The sequence below is a fragment of the Notolabrus celidotus genome, chromosome 22 (assembly GCF_009762535.1).
Source record: "Notolabrus celidotus isolate fNotCel1 chromosome 22, fNotCel1.pri, whole genome shotgun sequence".
NCBI lineage: Eukaryota > Metazoa > Chordata > Actinopteri > Labriformes > Labridae > Notolabrus > Notolabrus celidotus.
The window spans coordinates 2,733,173-2,753,218 of NC_048293.1; the positions used below are offsets into that span (position 1 = coordinate 2,733,173).

At 41.6% G+C, this 20,046-nt stretch overlaps 2 protein-coding genes, 1 long non-coding RNA gene and 1 other non-coding gene across 6 annotated transcripts; 3 read left to right on the plus strand and 1 right to left on the minus strand.

The window, feature by feature from the left end:
* Window positions 1–3: 3 nt before the first annotated feature.
* Window positions 4–7,869, minus strand: fuca2 (alpha-L-fucosidase 2). Its single transcript, XM_034674292.1, has 7 exons — window positions 7,468–7,869; window positions 5,255–5,442; window positions 4,781–5,120; window positions 4,496–4,706; window positions 2,159–2,349; window positions 1,682–1,790; window positions 4–960 (listed from the first exon to the last, which is right to left on the minus strand). The coding sequence occupies exons 1-7, from the start codon at window positions 7,653–7,655 to the stop codon at window positions 823–825; spliced, it is 1,365 nt and encodes a 454-aa protein (XP_034530183.1). The 5' UTR covers window positions 7,656–7,869; the 3' UTR covers window positions 4–822.
* A 109-nt stretch (window positions 7,870–7,978) lies between these two features.
* Window positions 7,979–10,635, plus strand: LOC117805754. 3 transcript variants are annotated; one of them, XR_004629514.1, is made up of 6 exons: window positions 7,979–8,179; window positions 8,259–8,332; window positions 9,085–9,137; window positions 9,319–9,403; window positions 10,016–10,099; window positions 10,549–10,635. It is a non-coding gene; the product is annotated as an uncharacterized LOC117805754 (long non-coding RNA). The 3 variants fall into 3 exon arrangements; XR_004629513.1 differs by lacking the exon at window positions 9,085–9,137; XR_004629512.1 differs by lacking the exons at window positions 9,085–9,137; window positions 9,319–9,403.
* Window positions 8,886–8,958, plus strand: trnat-ugu. Its single transcript has one exon. It is a non-coding gene; the product is annotated as a tRNA-Thr (tRNA).
* Window positions 10,636–11,417: 782 nt separating the features above from the next.
* On the plus strand, window positions 11,418–19,036 carry LOC117805751. The gene is made up of 12 exons (XM_034674291.1): window positions 11,418–11,502; window positions 12,252–12,395; window positions 12,575–12,655; window positions 12,774–12,929; window positions 13,070–13,147; window positions 13,229–13,525; window positions 13,624–14,102; window positions 14,196–14,295; window positions 14,696–14,923; window positions 15,335–16,136; window positions 16,569–16,778; window positions 16,897–19,036. The coding sequence occupies exons 2-12, from the start codon at window positions 12,252–12,254 to the stop codon at window positions 19,020–19,022; spliced, it is 4,701 nt and encodes a 1,566-aa protein (XP_034530182.1). The 5' UTR covers window positions 11,418–11,502; the 3' UTR covers window positions 19,023–19,036.
* Window positions 19,037–20,046: the final 1,010 nt, after the last annotated feature.

Here is a 20,046-nt window from a genome sequence, read left to right on the forward strand (position 1 = left end):
CAGTGGTTGAAGATGTTATTCAAACATTCATTCACATATAAAACACTGGCTTCAACACTGCATACATTGGTGCTTCTGAATTTAAGATGAACCTCACTTATGGGTCATTCCAGAATTGTGGGTACATTTCGTGTCTCCCAGATAAACCTTTTATTATTTCCCTCCACAAAAAAATCTTTATTGAATCAACTTTGAGTAATATCACTAACAGTGTTATCCTTTCTCTAATAATAATAATGCTTGATCTATATTTTACACACAATTTATATTTAAAGGTTGTATTTTAAATCATATTAGATTTGTTCATTATTTATATGACCAAATTTGTCCCTAACATTGATTTCGGCATTGAATATTTTAAATCTTACAGGTTTAAGCTTAGCAAATGCTAAAAATGTTAAATTTAAAGTGTGTTCTATGAGAATAACAAAGAAAGATGGATAAAAACTGTACAATCTTTCATTTTCTTTCTATACCCAAAATGTACCCGCAATTCTGGACTGACTCAAATGTAGCCTTGATTTAAAAAGAAATTACTGCAAAAGTACAGAAAAATGTATGCACATTTCAATGTTTTACCAAAAGTACACAGTTATATATTGCGTTCAGGTTGTAGATCAACTTTGAAAGTAAATAACTCAGAGCTGCAACAAAGACTTTAATACATAAAGCCAAGAAAAAAGAGGATGTAATAATATTTACACATGTATTGAAAAAATGATCATTCTCATGTGGTAATAGTGCATTAGAAAGCGTCCCTATAAAATCCCTGGGCTCTCTCTGGCCTGCAGCTCTGTCTCTTCCTCTTCATGTGATCTGGTTTTAAGTGGCACCTGTCAACCTCAGTGTCCAGGCCCACTGGCATGGCATCTGTCTGAAGGACAGCTGGGGCAGGAAGACCCGCAGTCCGCTGGGCTTTACAGGCTCCCACTGCAGAGACCCGTGACCGAGGAGTGCAACCTTTTATAGAACAAAAGAAACACGTGAACAATGTTGAAATGTTGACAGAGAAGGGGTGGAATAAAGGGTTTATTGTATTGGACATTGTAGCAGGGTTTGACCAGTTTAAATATATTGAACCTTTAATGATTGTGTTATCTTTTTTTTTTTGTGACTGTGATGCCGGTTCCTGCTAATTCCCGGGAGCTAAACTACATCGTAACAAACAATAACCAAACCACATAACTTTGAATATTTGATCAATTCATGCAACCAATAAATGCTCCTAAATCTAAATTAACCAATAAATGCTCCTAAATCTAAATTAACCAATAAATGCTCCTAAATCTAAATTAACCAATAAATGCTCCTAAATCTAAATTAACCAATACATGCTCCTAAATCTAAATTAACCAATAAATGCTCCTAAATCTAAATTAACCAATACATGCTCCTAAATCTGAAAACAAATGGAGAAGTTGATTGGCAATCATATTCAATAATTTTTAAATATGGCCATTTGCTTGTTATTTAACCACTACATATCTTTGTTTATGAGACAGTTGAGAAAAACTTTGCATCCAGTAAAAACTGATGAACACTTTTAGTATTTTCCTACATTTAATTGACTCAACTTTTCATCATAATACAGAGGATTAGATGTTAGATGAAGTAATAACTCAAATATTTGTCAATTTTAACATCCTCTACTTTAATCAACTTAAAGCTCCACCTGTCGTACCTGAGTCTGTCCTTGTGTCACAGCAGGTTCATTCAGAGTCACGGATACTTCATCGGGCCACTCCAGTAAAATGGCAAAGATGCTCCCTTCTTGTGGTCTAGAGGTGTACCTGTTGGTGGCCCATTCAGAAAAAGAGAAACAATATTTATAAATATAAAGGTTTTTCTGTTAGTTACAAAAATAATGAACATAATAAAATCCATAATCAGATGCATTAAGTTTTACTTGATAAAATTAGATTAGAGTAGATGAAACGAGTTAGAGCAAAATAAGAAAGTCAAGCAAGACACGGTGTCAAACAAGGACTTATGTCTATCATGTCCTTAATTCTAAGTTAGCCAACACACAGGTGTGAAGGGGACAAGGTGTCATCCTACAAAACCACAAACTAAATACCTAAATCATCCTATATTAATCCAGCAATCTGATCATCCATCCATCCATCCATCCAGCCATCCATCCATCCAAAAGACCCACCAGATGTTAGGAGTGACAGTGTCATTTTGAACCCTCCATGCTGTCGTGTTGTAAATGGCCTCTCCGTTAACCTTCAGCCACTGACCCATCTGCCTCAGACGCTCCTCAAAGATCGGGGCGATGCGTCCATCATGTGTCGGACCAACGTTCATCAGCAGGTTTCCTCCACAGGACACAGTCTCCACCAAATTCTGAATCACACGTGTGGAAGAGTTACACAGGCTGCTTAAAAAGAATCTATAACTTCAGGTTAACTTAGGGTTGGATATTAGGTAATAAAAGCAGAAAGGATTTAAAAGAAGATCTCTGTGAGTGCTTACTGCACAAAGATTGCTGCACAGCTAGAGGTCGCTGTTTCATCAGAGTAAAAGTAACCAAAACTTAGAGAGTAGAAATTTTAACTGAGTCTGCTGACAAAACAATAATGAGCAATAACTCCTATAGCCAATAACCATTAAGGTTTTAGCTTTTCATGTGTAATCGCTGCTCTTCTTTTTATAGTTTATAATATTAGAGTGACAAACTTTCAGGTTGAGTAATTCTGATGATTATCAATGACTCTCTGACATTCCTTTTACCAAACATTCGAGGCAATAAAATGCAGTTTGACTTGCAGATATCCTCAAAAGGTGCAAAAACACACGCAAGAAGGAGGGCATGTTATCAGAAAGAGAATATTACATGTAAATGTTATGAAATAAAATGAAAGAGGAGAAACATAATAGGGTAATAATAAGTTCATATGCTGTCATTGTTTAATGGAGACAAAACTTTTTGTCTTTTTCCCATCAGCAAATTCTTAGCCTCTTTTTTTTTTCTCCTTTCTTGGATGGGAAAGATGGAGAGAGACAGGAAAAGTGGGGAGTGGAGAGTGGAGGAAGACATGCAGCAAATGTTAGAGGCCGGGAGTCAAACCTACTACCACTGCAACAAGGCCTGTGGCCTCTGTATGTGGGGCGTGCGCATTGACTGCTAGGTCAAGGCAACTTAATTCTTAACTTTCAAAACTGAAATTCTCAAACAACTGTAACTCAAATTTCACTTCCTGACTTCTTCTGGAGCTTTTGGGACTTTATCATAGTTTTTGAAACAGTGGCTAAAGTTGACCTTAAGTAATAAAAGTCCTCAGAATCTTGTAGTATGGATGTATCATGTAGGATTTTCATGCTATGGATGAAAACCCTGCAATGGTTTTGAAAGCTCCAGAACCGCTAGTTAGAAATGACTTGAATGATGCTTCAACAAATCCATATGTCAATTGTTAGAAGTTATTCTGATGTATTGGCAACATTTGAAAAGTTTTATACTAAAAAATGCAATATCTTACCTTATTTCACACAAAAACCTGCAGCACAGAGTTTAGATGGTAGAAGTATTTTACATGATTACAGTTGGTGGATGTTTGGAGTGGTTGTAAAATGCCCCCCTCCACTTAAATGTCTTAGCTTTAAATTTGATGTGTGAAATTTTTGTAAAAAATAAAGAGCTTGTTTTAGTTTCATGCACATTTTCCAGCTATCTAAGCCATTTCATAGGAACACGCTCCTGTGACCACATCACCCCCGTCCTCCAACATCTTCATTGGCTCCCCGTCCCCTACCGCATACAGTTTGAAATCCTCCTCCTCACCCACAAAGCCCTCCACCACCAGGCCCCTTCCTACCTCACTGACCTCCTCCACCACCAGGCCCCTTCCTACCTCACTGACCTCCTCCACCACCAGGCCCCTTCCTACCTCACTGACCTCCTCCACCACCAGGCCCCTTCCTACCTCACTGCCCTCCTCCACCACCAGGCCCCTTCCTACCTCACTGACCTCCTCCACCACCAGGCCCCTTCCTACCTCACTGACCTCCTCCACCACCAGGCCCCTTCCTACCTCACTGACCTCCTCCACCATCACACTCCTTCCCGTAACCTGCGCTCCTCACACGCCAACCTCCTGTCCCCACCTCACAGAACCAAGCATCGAACCTTGGGGGGACAGAGCCTTCTCAGTAGCCGCCCCCACCCTCTGGAACTCACTCCCCTCCCATATCCAAAACTGCTCTGACCCTTCAGCTTTCAAATCTCTTTTAAAAACTCACCTTTTTAAGTTAGCTTTTCATTTGTGATTGTACTGTTGTGTTGTTTTGTTTTATCTGTGTTATTTGTTATTTGTTTTTTTTTGCCTGTATTGATTTTAACAATTGTACAGTGTCTTTGAGTTTTTGAAAAGCGCTATATAAATAAAATGTATTATTATTATTATTATTATTATTAACACTGATGGAATTATTGAAGACACTTCAGACATCATAAAGCAGTTCTCAGGTTAATGGGGTTTTCAGTTCTCACCGCTACAAGCTGCTCGATGGTGAGGATGTCACTGAGAGGAGCATTTCGCCTGTAGCCCCACGACTTCGTGTCGATGGTCATGCAGTTTTCCCATTTGTGCTTGAGCAGGTGTCCCGGCTGGTAGCGATCAGCACAAGTGTAATATCCTCCATGAGTGCAGATGGAACCGTAGCCCCAGCGATCGTTTGTCACCACTGTGTCTCGTACAGGACTGTGAATGAAAACAGGTTAATGATAAATCCAAAGAACACACACTCACTGTTTTAACAGATCTAACTTCATCACCTGTCATTATACAGCCAGGCTAAGAAACCTGTGCTGTTCCAGTACTTATCAGGTGCGTCTCCATCCCCATCAGACCACAGCACCTCTGGTTTGTACTTGACAATAAGCTCATAAAGCTCGGGCAGAGTTTTACTCATGGGAAAGTAGTTTGTGGTGAAAGCATTAGCAGCGTCCTGTTCAAAGAGCGGATTGAACCACTCGAAGAGAGAGTGGTAGAGCCCTAAACGGAGGTCACTGTTAGCACGGAGGGCACTCGCCACTTCATCTACCACGTCTCTTTTCGGTCCGACGTCCACTGCATTCCAGTTCCAGGAGTTTTTTGAGCCCCAAAGTGTGAAACCTGAAAATTACAGACAAAAATGAATCTCCTGCATGGTTGAAAAGATGCAGCCAAGCCCTTAAACTCCAAATATATGCAATAAAGTTCTGGTTTCATTACACTATACTGCAAGTAGAGCAGGATGTCTATTATACCTTCATGATGTTTTGTGGTCAGGACGATGTACTTCGCCCCTGATGACACAAAGATGTCCGTCCATTCCTCAGCGTCAAAGAACTCAGCGGTGAACTGTGGTGCAAACTCTTGGTACGTGAAGCCTGGAGGATAATTGCGCTGCATGAAGTCAACATACGGCTTTAGCTTTTGCTTCTGCCAGTACCACCTGGAACAGAAAACAAAAGCAAAACATGCTGAAGGAAGACAACTTTGATATATGATGGCAAAGTAAATATTCCTATGCAAATGTTTTAACTCATACATTAGTTCATGGTCTTTGTTTGAAAGTGAACCATTGTTTTTGGTTTGTTTTTGGACATTTTGAGATGAATACGAAGCCGAATCTCAGCTGTAATTTATACAAGATGTTTGATAAAGCCTTAGATTCACTTTAGGATGATCTTTGCTTTGATCAAACAGAAGAATGTAATGATGCTCTAATAAGTAATCATGCAAAACAAGTCCATAAAGCTGTGCTACTTGATATGAAAACCTACATTATATCATAAGATATTGTAAGACAAATGGAATGGACTTGTACTTATGTAACGCTTTTCTAGTCTGCCTGACCACTCAAAGCACTTTTACACACTAGTCATCACATTCACCCATTCATACCCATGGTAGAGGCTGCTATAGTAAGGGACCATCAGTATTAGCTAATCCCATTCGTACACATTCACACACCACTGAACGGGAGAAATTCAGGGTTCAGTGTCTCACACAAGCACACTACAGAATGTGACTGCCAGAGCTGGGATCGAACCACCAACCTTCCAATTGATAGACGACCAACTCTACCCACTGAGCCACAGCCACCCTGTGATCACTTTTGATTGATTATTTTAGTATAGTAGTTTCTTAGTCAAATCAAATCCTGACAATCAGCCATCTATAACCCAAACTTTTCACATTACATAACTGGGTTATTGAAGTTATTGTGTATTTTTTGCTCATATTGACATTTTCTTCTTCATCACTAGAAATGGTCCAATTGTCTTACAATGATCAATTTCCATTTTCCTATCAATCAATCAATCAGACTTTTTTTATAGTGCCTTTCATACAATGACATTGTAACACAAAGTGCTGTACATAAAAACAACTGCAAATAGAATAAATTAAGAAAAAGATCCCACCCCCAGCCCCAACCCAAAACCCACCCCACAAGCCTAAGGTTAAGAACACAATATATGCAACAATAGTAAAAAAAATATAATAAATATAATAAATAAATGAAAAAAAATAATATAAAAGAAGTTCCTGAGCAAACGGAGGAAACCCTCTCATGATATCTTAACGAGGAAACGCTGGAGGTAAAATAAGATGTTAAAACTCAACACAGGAAATTCAAATCACCAAAATAAAAATACATTTCTAAGATAATAAAACACTAAAATATGAAACCATTAAAAGAAAATAAGATGCTGTACTTCAAATAAATAAATAAATAAATAAATAAAAGTGAATACAATTTAAACTAGATAATAAATAAATAAATAAATAAATAAATAAATAAATAAAAGTGAATACAATTTAAACTAGATAATAAATAAATAAATAAATAAATAAATAAATAAATAAATAAAGTAAGGTGAAATAAAACTGTTATAAGAAAGAAACTCAGTTAAAAGCGAGACTAAAAAGGTTGGTCTTGAGTTGGCTTTAAAAATGTTGATGCTCTGTGCAGCCCTCAGATGTTCAGGTAGGGTGTTCCACAGACGTGGGCCGTGATAATAAAAAGCTGCCTCACCGTGGGTCTTAGTTCTTACTTTTGGTACAGTTAAAAGTCCACAAACCGGAAGACCTGAGGGCTCTCACTGGCTCATACAATAAAAGCAAATCTGATAAATAAGAAGGGCCAAGACCATTAAGAGATTTAAAAACCAATAAAATAATCTTAAAATCTATTCTAAAAGATACTGGAAGACAATGCAGAGACTTTACATTTAGTGTAATGTGGGCTCTCTTTCTGGTCTTTGTCAGCATTCTAGCAGCTCAGTTTTGGAGCAGCTGAAGCTGAGACATGTTCTTTTTGGGAAGACCAGAAAGAGCAATACAATATTCAATTCTACAGGTTATAAAAGCATGAACTAGTGTCTCTGCATTGGCTTGAGAGAGAAACTGACGCACTTTGGAAATGTGTTTCAGGTGATAAACAGCCTGTAAGAGATGAGGATAAAAAGCTCACCAGAACCACTCGCTGCCGAAGCTGGGAACAGAGAAGACCCCCCAGTGAATGAAGATCCCAAACTTGGCCTGATCGTACCACTCAGGTAAGGGTCTGGAGTCGATGGATTCCCAGTTTGGTTCGTATTTAGCTCTGATGGTTCTGATAAACAGCAATGAGCAAAGGAAGGGGACGATCAAAAATCCCATGTTTAGGTCAGAATTGCCCTGGGTGGCAAAATATCTGGAGTGGTGTTAAAGTGTCACATTACGACGTGAGAGAGAGCACTCAAACTGGGAATACAACAGAGTGGAGTACTCTGCATTAGAAGGTAGGATTCTGCATACACGTTCAGGAAGACGCAGCTTCCTTTAACTGGGAATGTGTCCTGTTTTGGTCCTTGATGCGCTGATGACGCTCAGCCAATCAGATTGATGGTGCGCCGCTCTCTCGGGCGACGCTGCATTTTAAATCTCGTACTCCCACAAGTATACGCATGCGCGGTCTGCCTCTCTTTCCGGAAACGGTAATGTTTTGGTTGTAAATGTTGAACACATGCACGGCATGGCGACGTTGACTGCCGTTATCATATCTCTTCAAGGGGTTTTGACAGGTTATTATAATGCTTCGAAGAGTTAAGGTGGATGAAATGCATGTGAAATATTTATAAGGCTCTAATTTGTGCTGTTATTGTTTAAAGGACATAGAGTAAGTGGTTGAGAACTACAAAAAGGTGAGCAGTCCAAACTTAGAACTGTTAAGAATGAGTTGTATAGAAAAGTGACTCATTTCTTCATTGTATTGTTTCTAAGGGTGGGTTATAAGCTCTTGCTGCAGTGGCCTTCAAGAAGTTTCCACAGAGCAACAGAGGGGGCCTTCTCTGCAGGTAAGATCCAGGTTTAAAGGCTCAGTTCACACAAATAACAAGACATGTCTTTCAATGATTGTGTTGTTGTTGTCGTTATATGCTTCTAGCTACATGTTCTGCAAGTGGGCTAAGTGACATCCCAAGGTGATGGCTCATCATTCCAGGAAAGCCTGCTCCTCCACCAATAAAAAATGTTATTTTTGAGTACTAATTTCAAAATCACTATCAGGTCCAGAGTGTTAGTATAATGGCAAAATAATCTCAGTGACAGATATTTTAAATCCTAGACCACTCCACAAGATGACTTTTCTGAATTCCTCCCATTTAAAAGAGCGTTGGTTTTCATCCTTACACATGCACATGAGCAATTAGACTAAACAGAAAAATTAACCCGATATTTAATCTTCAAAAGAGACACATTTTAATGATGTCTGGTGAAGTTAGCTCGTGTCCTTGTGACTTGCGCTTACAAACATGCTTAGATCCCTGGCATCCTCATGAGCATAAAGCTGTTCATCCAGAACAGGTATGACACTAATAAAGGTGTGGTTCTGACAGATGTCTGTCACAGGGCCCTATAGCTCAGTGGTTAGAGCACTGGTCTTGTAAACCAGGGGTCGCGAGTTCAATTCTCGCTGGGGCCTTTAACTGTTTTAGAAACATCTTCAGAGGGTCAAAGGTCATCGATACAGGACCAGGCTCTCGGTGAAACAATGAGCATCTTCTAAACTCACTTGAACCTGAAATACTCGATCATGTTTGGATTGTAGGAGGAGAGACAGTAACAAGGTGTGACGTGAGTTACCTCCTTGAAGTCTCCTTGGTAAAACTCAGACTCTATAAAATGTATTTATTTGTTTTAGATAAGACATATTCACACTTTTTGATAATGATAAAACCAAACAACATACATTTACTGTTTGAATTCATCTCACTTTATATTCTGCAAGTAGAGAGGAGGGAGTCTAGATGCCTATCATCCCTTCATGTTGTCTTTTGATCAGGTCGATGTACTCTTCCCCCTGATGAGACAAAGATGTCGGTCCATCCTTCAAAGAACTCAGCAGTGAACTGTTGTGCAAAGTTCTGGTACGTGATGTCTGGAGGATAATTGCACTGCATAAAGACAACATATGAAATACAACGTAGAATAACCCACATTTAAGATGTTAAAAATGGGGGGTGGGATTCTTTGCAGGTAAGCTCCAGATTTAAAGGGTCAGTTCACACAAATAACAAGTCAAGTCTTTCGATGAATATTATGATTTTATTGTTGTTGTTATATATTCCTAGCTTGATTTTCCCTACAAGTGGGCCAAGTGACATCCCAAAGTAACCTGTTATCAGTCCAGGAAAGAAATTACTTTTCGATTGTATTCCAGAAAAAAATATTTTTTGGGATACTACACACAAAATCATGATCGGGTCCAGAGTGTTGGAAAATGTCAGAAAAATCCCAGTGACAGATATTTTCAATCCTGGTCAACTTCACAAGGGTTAGGAGATGACTCGTTGTGAATCTCTGCCATTTGAAAGGCCACATATTTGATCCTTAAACATGCCCGTCGACCCTTTAAGAAATCAGAAAAAAGTGACCAAACAACATACATTTACTGTTTGAATTCATCTAACTTTATATTCTGCAAGTAGAGAGGAGGGAGTCTAGATGCCTATCATCCCATCATGTTGTCCTTTGGTCAGGTCGATGTACTCTGCCCCTGATGAAAAGAAGATGTCCTTCCATCCTTCAAAGAACTCAGAAGTGAACTGTGGTGCAAAATCTTGGTACGTGAAGTCTGGAGGATAATTATGCTGCATAAAGTCAACATACAATATACAACATACAATAACCCACATTTAAAATAATAATGATAATAATAATTGTGTTATTGGAGTTACTCAAGGGTTTTTGCTCATATTGCATGATCTTCATCAGCAGATAATGTCCAGTTGTCTTACCATTAATCACTTTTCATTCTTCCTGATCACTGCTAAGGAATTTCTGCTCACATATAGTTTTGTTTTGAGTTTACACACATAAGTTCATGAAGTAATGTCTTGGCAGGGACCACTTCATTACTGTTTGGAAACTTTCAATCAAACTGCATGATCTTCATCTTCAGATAATCTTATCTTAACCTTAGATTTCATAGAAACTGTAACTACTAAAGTAACATAAAGTTAATATAATATGTTGCCTGTGGCTGAGTAATGACATGTTTGAGTTTCTGCAGGTTTCCAGATTTTATCTTTCCCTGCCTCGGTGTTCATCCTGTTCAAGAAGTTTCTCCAGAGCAACAGAGGGGGGCTTCTCTGCAGGTAAGCTCCACTTTTAAAGGGTCAGCTCACACAAATTACAACAACATTTTAAAATCTAGATAACATATAGTCTGACAAGCCAAGTAGGAGAGATATCATTTTCTGATTATTTTCCCCAAGAATAATTTTTTTAATACTGCACACAAAACCACGATCAGGCCTAGAGTGATAGTATAATGGCACAGAAAATTCTCAGTGACAGATATTTAAACTCCTGGACAACTCAACAAGGGTAAGGAGATGACTTTTGGGGATTCTCTGCCATTTAAAAGATTGAATATTTCATCCTTGCACATGCATGTTCACTTAAGTAATCAGAAATAGTTAACTCGATATTTCACCTTCCAACACGAGCCAAATTCAAATGATGTCTGATGGAGTTAGCTCATGTCACTGTGACTCTTTGCGTTTAAAGATGTACCTAGTCCCCTCCTGAGTCCCCATGAAGCCTGAGCATAACGTTACTAATCCAGAACAGGTATTGACACTAATAAAGGTGTGGTTCTGACAGATGGCTGTCACAGGGCTCCATCGCGGTACCCGACGACCGCTCGTCCGTATCCCTGACTCCTATCACAGCGCCAGCTCCATCTTTCGTCTGCCAATCATATGAGCAAGTCTATCTTTCGTAATTCAATCAAATGCCCGTATCCATCTTTCGCCGAACAATCACGGAGCGAAGATCATCTTTCGACGAGCCGGCCAATCAGGGCTCGCTCTCGATCTTTTGGTGAGCCGCCAATCAGGGCTCGCTCTCCATCTTTCGATGAGCCGGCTACTCGGGAGCAAAGCTGGGGCCGGGAGCTAGATGTCAAAGAAGAGGTACGCTCCGAAAGAACGGCGAAAAATACCGGCGAAAAGAGTTCAAGGTACAGTATGTCTCAACGAATTTCTATACTTTTATCTATGTATTGGTAGAAATGTCCAAGCTATGTTCTCATTGTGTTGTTTCACAGTGAGGGTTAATACCTTGTTGCGAAAAACGGTCGTGTAAGTAAACAAGCGGTCATACGACGTAAACAAGTACATTGACACTTGTAAAGCTGTCGACGGCAGAAAAAACACAAGATAGATCTAAAATAGTCAGAAAGCTTAATGTAGGTATGTATTACATACATGTGTACACGTACGGCACACTGTTTAGTTACAAATTGTTCATTCATTCATTCATTCATTCAAAACGCCGGTAAAGCTTGTGTTACTTAGTGTCTCGCTAGCTTGTTACATAATGGCGGAATGGTGGAGGAATGTAAATAAGTACATTCATTTTATTAAGCGCGGACAATAAGGCGCTAAGACGCAGTTCGTGCAGAGATCGTGATATAATGCTAATGGTTATGGTATGTTATTTGTTCAGTGGGGGTATAAAGCTACCCAGGTACATTTGACTCAGTTATACTTGAGTTGGGATAGTGTATGTTTTTATTGTATTTTTTTACTATATTTCATTTTCAGACAGTGTTATTCTTCAGTGTAACGTGTATCTCTAAGTGGGTTGAGAAAAATCTCCCACTTCTTAAACCAAATTGGAAAAGGTTTCTTTTATCATTCTATAGTGCCAGTAATAGTATCTGTGTTTTGAGTGTATATTTTTCAACCGTTCAAATTTTTATTTTAGATGTCTGGAAAGTCACATAAGGCCATGGATGATGCCCACTGGCACAAACGCCTGCAAAAGTTTGCAGACACCGGTGTTTGGTCTTCCGGTGAGGGCAACAGACCCGCACCCCGCCAGAAAAAGTGGCACAGCTACTATCAAATGGTAAACTTTTACAAGTACACACACATCATACGGAAATCCACTTAACTGTCATTTCTAATACATAACTAGCATGGTAAATGGTGGTAAGTTAAGATTTCATACTGTTTCAGTGCTTTTGTTAGTTTACAGTTAAATTGTGCAGTTCTTGCAGCTGATATTGCTTTACCTTGTGGTTACAGATAGAGAAGTGCCCTCTCCAGTTGAGAGGACAGGCTACCCTTGTTCAAGGACCTCAGAGCTGTTCTTGTGGCTTTCACAAGGTAACCTTAATTAAATTCAACATACAACTACAAAGGGTTAAAGTGATTCCTCTGAATGTTGACTGCTTATCTTATTATGTACACTAACAAACTTATTACTGTTGTTTTATTTTTTTAGGCAAGGGAGCATGCTAGGGCTTTATCATCTGGGGGTGTGCAACCTCAATCCAGTCAGTCCACAGCAGGACTGACCGGATCCACAGCCACTGCATGCACAGCTGGTCCATCAACGGGAGCAAGTCCTGTAAAAAAGACCAAACTGGTTTTGTCCATGGTAAACGTAACCTTCTTTATAAAGCTAAACACAATACAGTTATTATCAGATTGTTACACAAGCCTCTGAAATATGTATTTTTTGTGACATAGAAATAGACATTTTAATTATTGGTTATATTTTTCTGTTGCTTTATTCAGTTTGAAAGATCGAGGTTTGGCTCCCACGTTCACACGCCAAAACCAAACCTCAATGTCCAGAGAAAAAACGTTCCTCGGGTAAGTTTTAAGGACTATGACTTAAGGTTCACAAAAACCTGTTGTGCTGCTTTGTATTTCTGATAACAACTGTCTACACAGACACAAAGTAACCCTGGCTCTGCTGCTGCCACCACTTCCCAATCTCCATCTTCATACAACCCTCCATCTCCTCACCATTCCCCATCACCTCGCCATTCCCCATCTCCTCACCATTCCCCATCTCCTCACCATTCCCCATCTCCTCACCATTCCCCATCTCCTCACCATCCCCCATCTCCTCGCCCTCGTACCCCTGTGTGCCCATCCCCATCTGACTTTTTCCTAGCTCCACCACCAGCTGTGAAAAGACCAGCCCCAGTTCTCCCCGTGCCAGTGCATGTGGCTGAGATGGACCCTGTAAGTTGCTTTTTAAATCTTTAACATAACACATACTATTTTATCCATTACTGTTTAATGTTGCTTCTCTTCATAACTATGCTCCTATTTTATCACAGCAGGACCCCCTTCAGCCACAGTCTTCTGGGGCACTCCCACTCTTGTGGCCAGAGACCCTCCCTGTGCAAGATCACAAGTGGGTGTCTGCAGCTCTTTTTAAGGTTGGAGCAAGTGGAAAGCTGGAGCTGCGTGACTCCCTACAGCTTTGGTACAATCCTCCACCACCAGCCCTGTTGTACCACCAGGCTCCCACCCCTGACCGTTTCTTCTCCCACCGTCTCTTCCTGTGGATGCCATATAGGCTGTGGAAGGTGCGGTTTGTTTGTACCAACCCTAGCTGTACAAGACATCCACTAGCTGGGGGTGGCTTGCACAGGAGAGTCAGGAAGGTGCTAGACATAGACTGCTTCTATGTCCTTGCTACAGAGACACTGATCTGCAGCAAGTGCAGAAGCAGCTATGTCTCTACTGGTCAAAACATCCTCCAGCAACTTGACCTGGCCCACCGATCCGAGTTCAGGGTCATCCTTACACGCAAGTAAGTAATACAATACACTGAATTGTTAACTTTTTTTTCTACAAGGTTTTTTTTTTTTTTTTTTGAGTAATTTATTTGAACACTCTTTCTAAGGTACGCCTGTGACATACGTGTCATTCGCCTCATGCGTGAACGAACACTTGGAAATGGGCCTGCACGAATCGTCAGACAGCTGAAGGAAAACCACAGTGAGGTAAATTGTAAAATTCACAACAGCATTATGAACCAAGGACTATGATGCCACATAAAACACACACCCACACCCACAGACTTCTTTCTCCACAGTGGCTAATTCACATGAGACAATCACCTCTGCCTGTCAATTTTTGCTCTTCTAGACTGATTAATATACCTCACCATACTTGTTCATTTATTCTTCATTCTAGATAAACTCCAGCAAAATGTAAAATATTATCATCTATCCCATCCATTATGTAAATACCATTACTCAATTATGTTTTGGTCATCTATACTTTTTTCAAAGACCTACTGACTCTGCTGCTTTTAATAAAGCCACCGTCACTTAAAAAGCACCAGTGTTTTTGTTTGGGTATTAGTAAAGATGTATCTTCTATAAATTAATGTCATTTTAGGAGTGGCTCCAGCATGTAGGCAGATACACCTCTGAGTGTGTTGCCTTCATGTCCAACCCTAGCCTGCTGCCACACAATTTCCAGGAGCCCCCACAGCCAGAAGTTATCCCCAGCTACAAATGGATCCTGACTGTTTACAGCCACGATATCCTCAACAGGCTCGAGGATATCAATGCTCATATCACCAGCACATACGGATCCATTTTGAAGCTGGACTCAACTAAAAAGGTTTGAATTGATATCTGGATAACTGCATTCTTAATTAAAGTTGGGACTTTGATTCTGAAACAGTAATTTACTTCTAAGGCTCCTTTAGACTAGAGTAACACATTTTTGACACATACGATCCTTGAAATCATTTCACATGTTGAGAAATCGTTTTACTTGGAGATAAATTGTACATTATTATAACCTTTATTAAACCAGGAAATGCTCATTGAGATTAAAAATATCTTTTCCAAGAGAGTCCTGGCCAAGATAGGCAGCAGCACAGTTACACACTTACAGTAGACTTAAACACAAATAGCATACACATACAACAGGTACACAACGAAGACCTCCAGATAAACAGTACATGATTCAGATCATGCTGTACCAACACAAATTCTAACAACTCTGTGTCTAATTATTTATTTTCAGATCACTAAGAAGCTGACAGGGCCTGCTAAAGGCACGGCACAATGGCTGACGTCAGTGGGAAATGAGGTGGGCCAGGTCCTCATCAGCGTCCTGACGGCAAATGAAGGTCCTGGATTGGACCAGATGGCTGCAGGCTTGATACAGAGGTATCAGAAGGCAGGTGTGGCTCCCCCCATTGCTTTGTATGTGGACTGTGGCTGCTGCAAAGAAGGGGGTGAGACAAAACTGAAGATGCGCTTCAGTGGGTGGCCAGATCTCATTGTTCGCCTTGATATCTGGCACTTTATGCGGCGGCTGGCAGTAGGCTGCACCACAGACGCCCATCAACTGTATCCCACTTTTATGGCCCGCATGTCAGCATGCATTTTTGAGTGGGATGCAGGGGATGTGGCTCTGCTACGAAGGGCCAAGAAGGAGCAGCTGATGCAGCAGAACTGGCCTGCACTTTCTGAGAGGGAGCTGGACCGCCACATAACCAAGGCAGAGCTGGCCTTGCACTGTAGGAGGAGGACCAGAGGAGAGGCAAAAACTATTCTCCTCCTTGATCAGCTTCTGTGGGAGCTCATGAGTGACAAGGGGAAGGATGCACTCGGTGTTCCCCTGTTTAACATCCAGAGGATGCAGCACATCTGGAAAACCCAGAAGCGGCATGTGACATGCATTCAGGATCCCCAAGATGTGTCACTTTACACCGAAACAGGAACTGTGTCGAAGGGAGGTGTCGAACTAAAAAAATACAGATGTGCGAGGGGCTCCACATCCCTGGAATCCTTCCATTGCCACCTCGTACGATTCGTTCCAGGTTTGTGTTCATGATTTATGGTATTAATGACTTAATATTCCTGTCTTTATAAAAACGTATTAGTAATCTTACAGATGCAGCTACAATCTGTATGCACTCAATGATATTTTGTCATATATTCTATCATTGTGCCACCTTCTGGTCAAAGACCTGAACAACACAATGAATCGATGAAAGATCTCTTAATGCCCTTGGTCATTAAATGCACACACACCAGAATGGCAATATTATAGAAAAAATACTAAATTGAGCTTTGAAAATTTGTTGTTTGTTTTTGCATGATACCACAGTTAACCTTTTCCTCCCATTTAAAAGTTTACTTTGTGACCTCCTGAAATAAGAAAAACAAGCTTTTCAGTAGGGGGGCTGATATGAAACTTTGCTCAACATAATAATCTCATTTTGCAAACTTTTTCTATGTCTTTCTTTTAGGAAACAGCGCCAATGCTTTGAATTTTCAAATTTACCTCCTGGATGGCCTGCACCGCTGGAACCAGAACCGTGCTGCTGAAGCTATTGCAACTGAACCATCTCCGCTGCATAGTTACACAGGAGAGTTGGTTCATTGCTTCAACAGCCAGTACGAGCAAGTGTTTGGCAGGAAACTGGATCCTACCTTTGTGCCACCTGCTAAATACACAGGTGAGGGTTTTGTAATTACTGCATTGAAAACATCTTGTGTTTAGGGTTATATATATATTTACAGTGTCTGTATGTGTGTGTGTGCAGGTCTCATTTTAATTTTCTTATATTTTCTCAGGGGAGCTGATTGGTTTGCAGTATTTGCTGCAGCAAAACAATGAGCCACTGCAAAACATGCAGAGCAGTTGCGTGGAGACCTCCGAGCAGCTGGAGGACCTGGATGTGGAAGAGCAAGGGGAAGATGATGAGGGATTCATTGAGGAAGTGGGCCAAGAAGCCACTGTGGCAGAACTGGTGGTATGCGAGGAGGTTCAGCCACCCAGTACCTCTCCTACCCCCAGCACTTCCTTGACATCCAGCAACTTGTCCCCTAAAGCGCCTCTCCACCCACCAGCAGAGCTCTCTCCTCCAGCTCCTGTTGCTCCTCCAACTCCTGTTGCTCCTCCAACTCTTGTCCCTCCTCCAGCTCCTGTTGCTCCTGCAGCTCCTGTTGCTCCTGCAGCTCCTGTCTCTCCTCCAGCTCTTGTCCCTCCTCCAGCTCCTGTTGCTCCTCCAGCTCCTCCAGCTCCTGTTGCTCCTCCAGCTCCTGATCCACATGCCCCTACCCAAGCTGTGGATGCAAACAGCCTGCCTGGGATGGATAGAGTGGATGCTCTTGCTGAGTACCTGGTGGAGCTCCGCCATCAGACAGGTCTCACTCTGACCAATCAGCAGGCCTACACCATCGTCAGTCTGTGGCAGAATCTCACAGATTTTGATAAGCAGCGGGTGGTGTATGCAGCTCGACACCAAGAGAGGCTGTTGACTGGTCGCTTCAGAACCCCAAAACAGCAGTCGGGTTTTACCCCTGGAGTGGATAGCACAAAGAGGTGTGTCATTGGCTCAAAAGGCTCCCCTGCACAGTGGCCAAGCTGCTGCAGACTCATTGAGACCATCTTTGTCAGGCTTTGTGACATCCATAGAAGCCCCAAAAAGAAGGAGAAGGAAAGCCTGTCAAGATGGTCTCTTATCCTGCAGGACTACAGGAAAATTAGGCAGCTGCTGCTTGGCAACGGAGTGGTGATGGAGCAGACTACTCTTCAACCTGTTGAGGTAAATCAGAACACCGTGATACAGTGGCACAATAAACGGCTGAAAAATCAAGAGGTTGGAGTTCTTTTGAAGGATGTGCAGCTGCCTGAAGCACGGCCACTGGCACCTGTACCTTTACTGCCTGCCAGACTGCAGCCCCTGTTTCCCGTTCAGCATCACCATCCCGATCAGCTGCATACATATGTGTTGCCAGCTAATACAGCAGGTCAAGCCAGGAGGAAGATCCGGCAGGCTCCAGCCACCTTTGTCCAGCCTCCAGCTGCCTTCATCCAGCCTCCAGCCACCTCCTTTCAGCCTCCAGCTTCCTCCATCCAGCCTCCAGCCACCTCCTTTCAGCCTCATGCTGCTTTCATCCAGCCTCCAGCCACCTCCTTTCAGCCTCATGCTGCTTTCATCCAGCCTCCAGCCACCTCCTTTCAGCCTCATGCTGCTTTCATCCAGCCTCCAGCCACCTCCTTTCAGCCTCTAGCCCCCTGCATCCAGCCTCCAGCCACCTCTTTTCAGCATCCAGCTTCCTCCATCCAGCCTCCAGCCACCTCCTTTCAGCCTCTAGCCTCCTGCATCCAGCCTCCAGCCACCTCCTTTCAGCCTCCAGCTTCCTCCACCCAGCCTCCAGCCACCTCCTTTCAGCCTCTAGCCTCCTGCATCCAGCCTCCAGCCACCTCCTTTCAGCCTCCAGCTTCCTCCAGCCAGCCTCCAGCCACCTCCTTTAAGCCTCATGCTGCCTTCATCGAGCCTCCAGCCTCCTGCATCCAGCCTCCTGCATCCACATCCAGCCATCCTCCAGCCACCTCCATCCAGTTAATACCGGGGCCCAGGCCCATTCAACCAAGGCCCATAGCTGCACAGCGGCAGCTGTTTCCCGCAGCTCAACCTGGACCTGCTGTGCCACCGTTGCCCCCCTGCCCTGCCCCTGGGTCATCCACCTCCTTGGCCGACAAACCCCAGCAAACTACAAAAAAAAGGAAATACACACGCACAGCAGTATCCAATGTGTGTAAGAAGTGCGGTTCCTTCCGTACACAAGAAACTGGCCACAGCCAGTACAAGGGTAAAATATACTGCCCCGAAAGAGAAACTTGTACAAGGGAGGAATGGCTAGAGGCCATGCAGAAGGCAGCTTTTGAGCGAAGCCTTAACATAAAGTTTTAAAAAAAAAAAAAGAGTTAAATGTGTATATATGTATGTACGTATATGTTGCTTGTTTAAAGATTTTTTTTAATGTTAGTTAATACTTTATTAGTGCAGCCCTATTTGTTTGTTTAATTTAGTATTGTAAATCCATTCAATCATTCAAATTTTATTGATATTTTTATTTATTATGTCATTATTTATATTATTACTGATTTTATTATTTATTTTTCTGTTGTGTTTTTTTGGATTGCATTTTTCTTAATTGTTTTGGAGTTTCATTTGTGTGCCTGTTCGTGATCATATTTTGTTTTATTCATTCCTAGTAATTAAAAACTGTTCTAAAAGCTCAAACAAAATCTTACAGTGTTATTTATTACATTTGAGTGTCAGCATATCAATTGTGGTTCTAAAGGCATAAAGTAACACCATTAAAATAAATACAAATTTAGTACACATAAATCCAAAGCCGATAGAACATCTTCTAGTATAACAAGTAAGATCTATAAATACTGCTATACTGCTCAATAATATGAGTAATATATTTCACACAAAACTTGCACTGCAAAGATAATTGATCATTTTTCACAGATTCCAGAACATTTACATGCCTAAACTGATGTGATCAGAAATTAACTGCATTGAAAACACAATCAACAAATTCAGTTTTGCCCATGGCTGGATTCGAACCCGGATCCTTCCTTTTTTTCTGCATTTTTTTCTTCCCTTTTCTCCCCCCTTCTTCCCCTTCTTCCCCCCGCCATACAGACAATTGTTCCCCAGCTTTCGCGGTACCCGACGACCGCTCGTCCGTATCCCTGACTCCTATCACAGCGCCAGCTCCATCTTTCGTCTGCCAATCATATGAGCAAGTCTATCTTTCGTAATTCAATCAAATGCCCGTATCCATCTTTCGCCGAACAATCACGGAGCGAAGATCATCTTTCGACGAGCCGGCCAATCAGGGCTCGCTCTCGATCTTTTGGTGAGCCGCCAATCAGGGCTCGCTCTCCATCTTTCGATGAGCCGGCTACTCGGGAGCAAA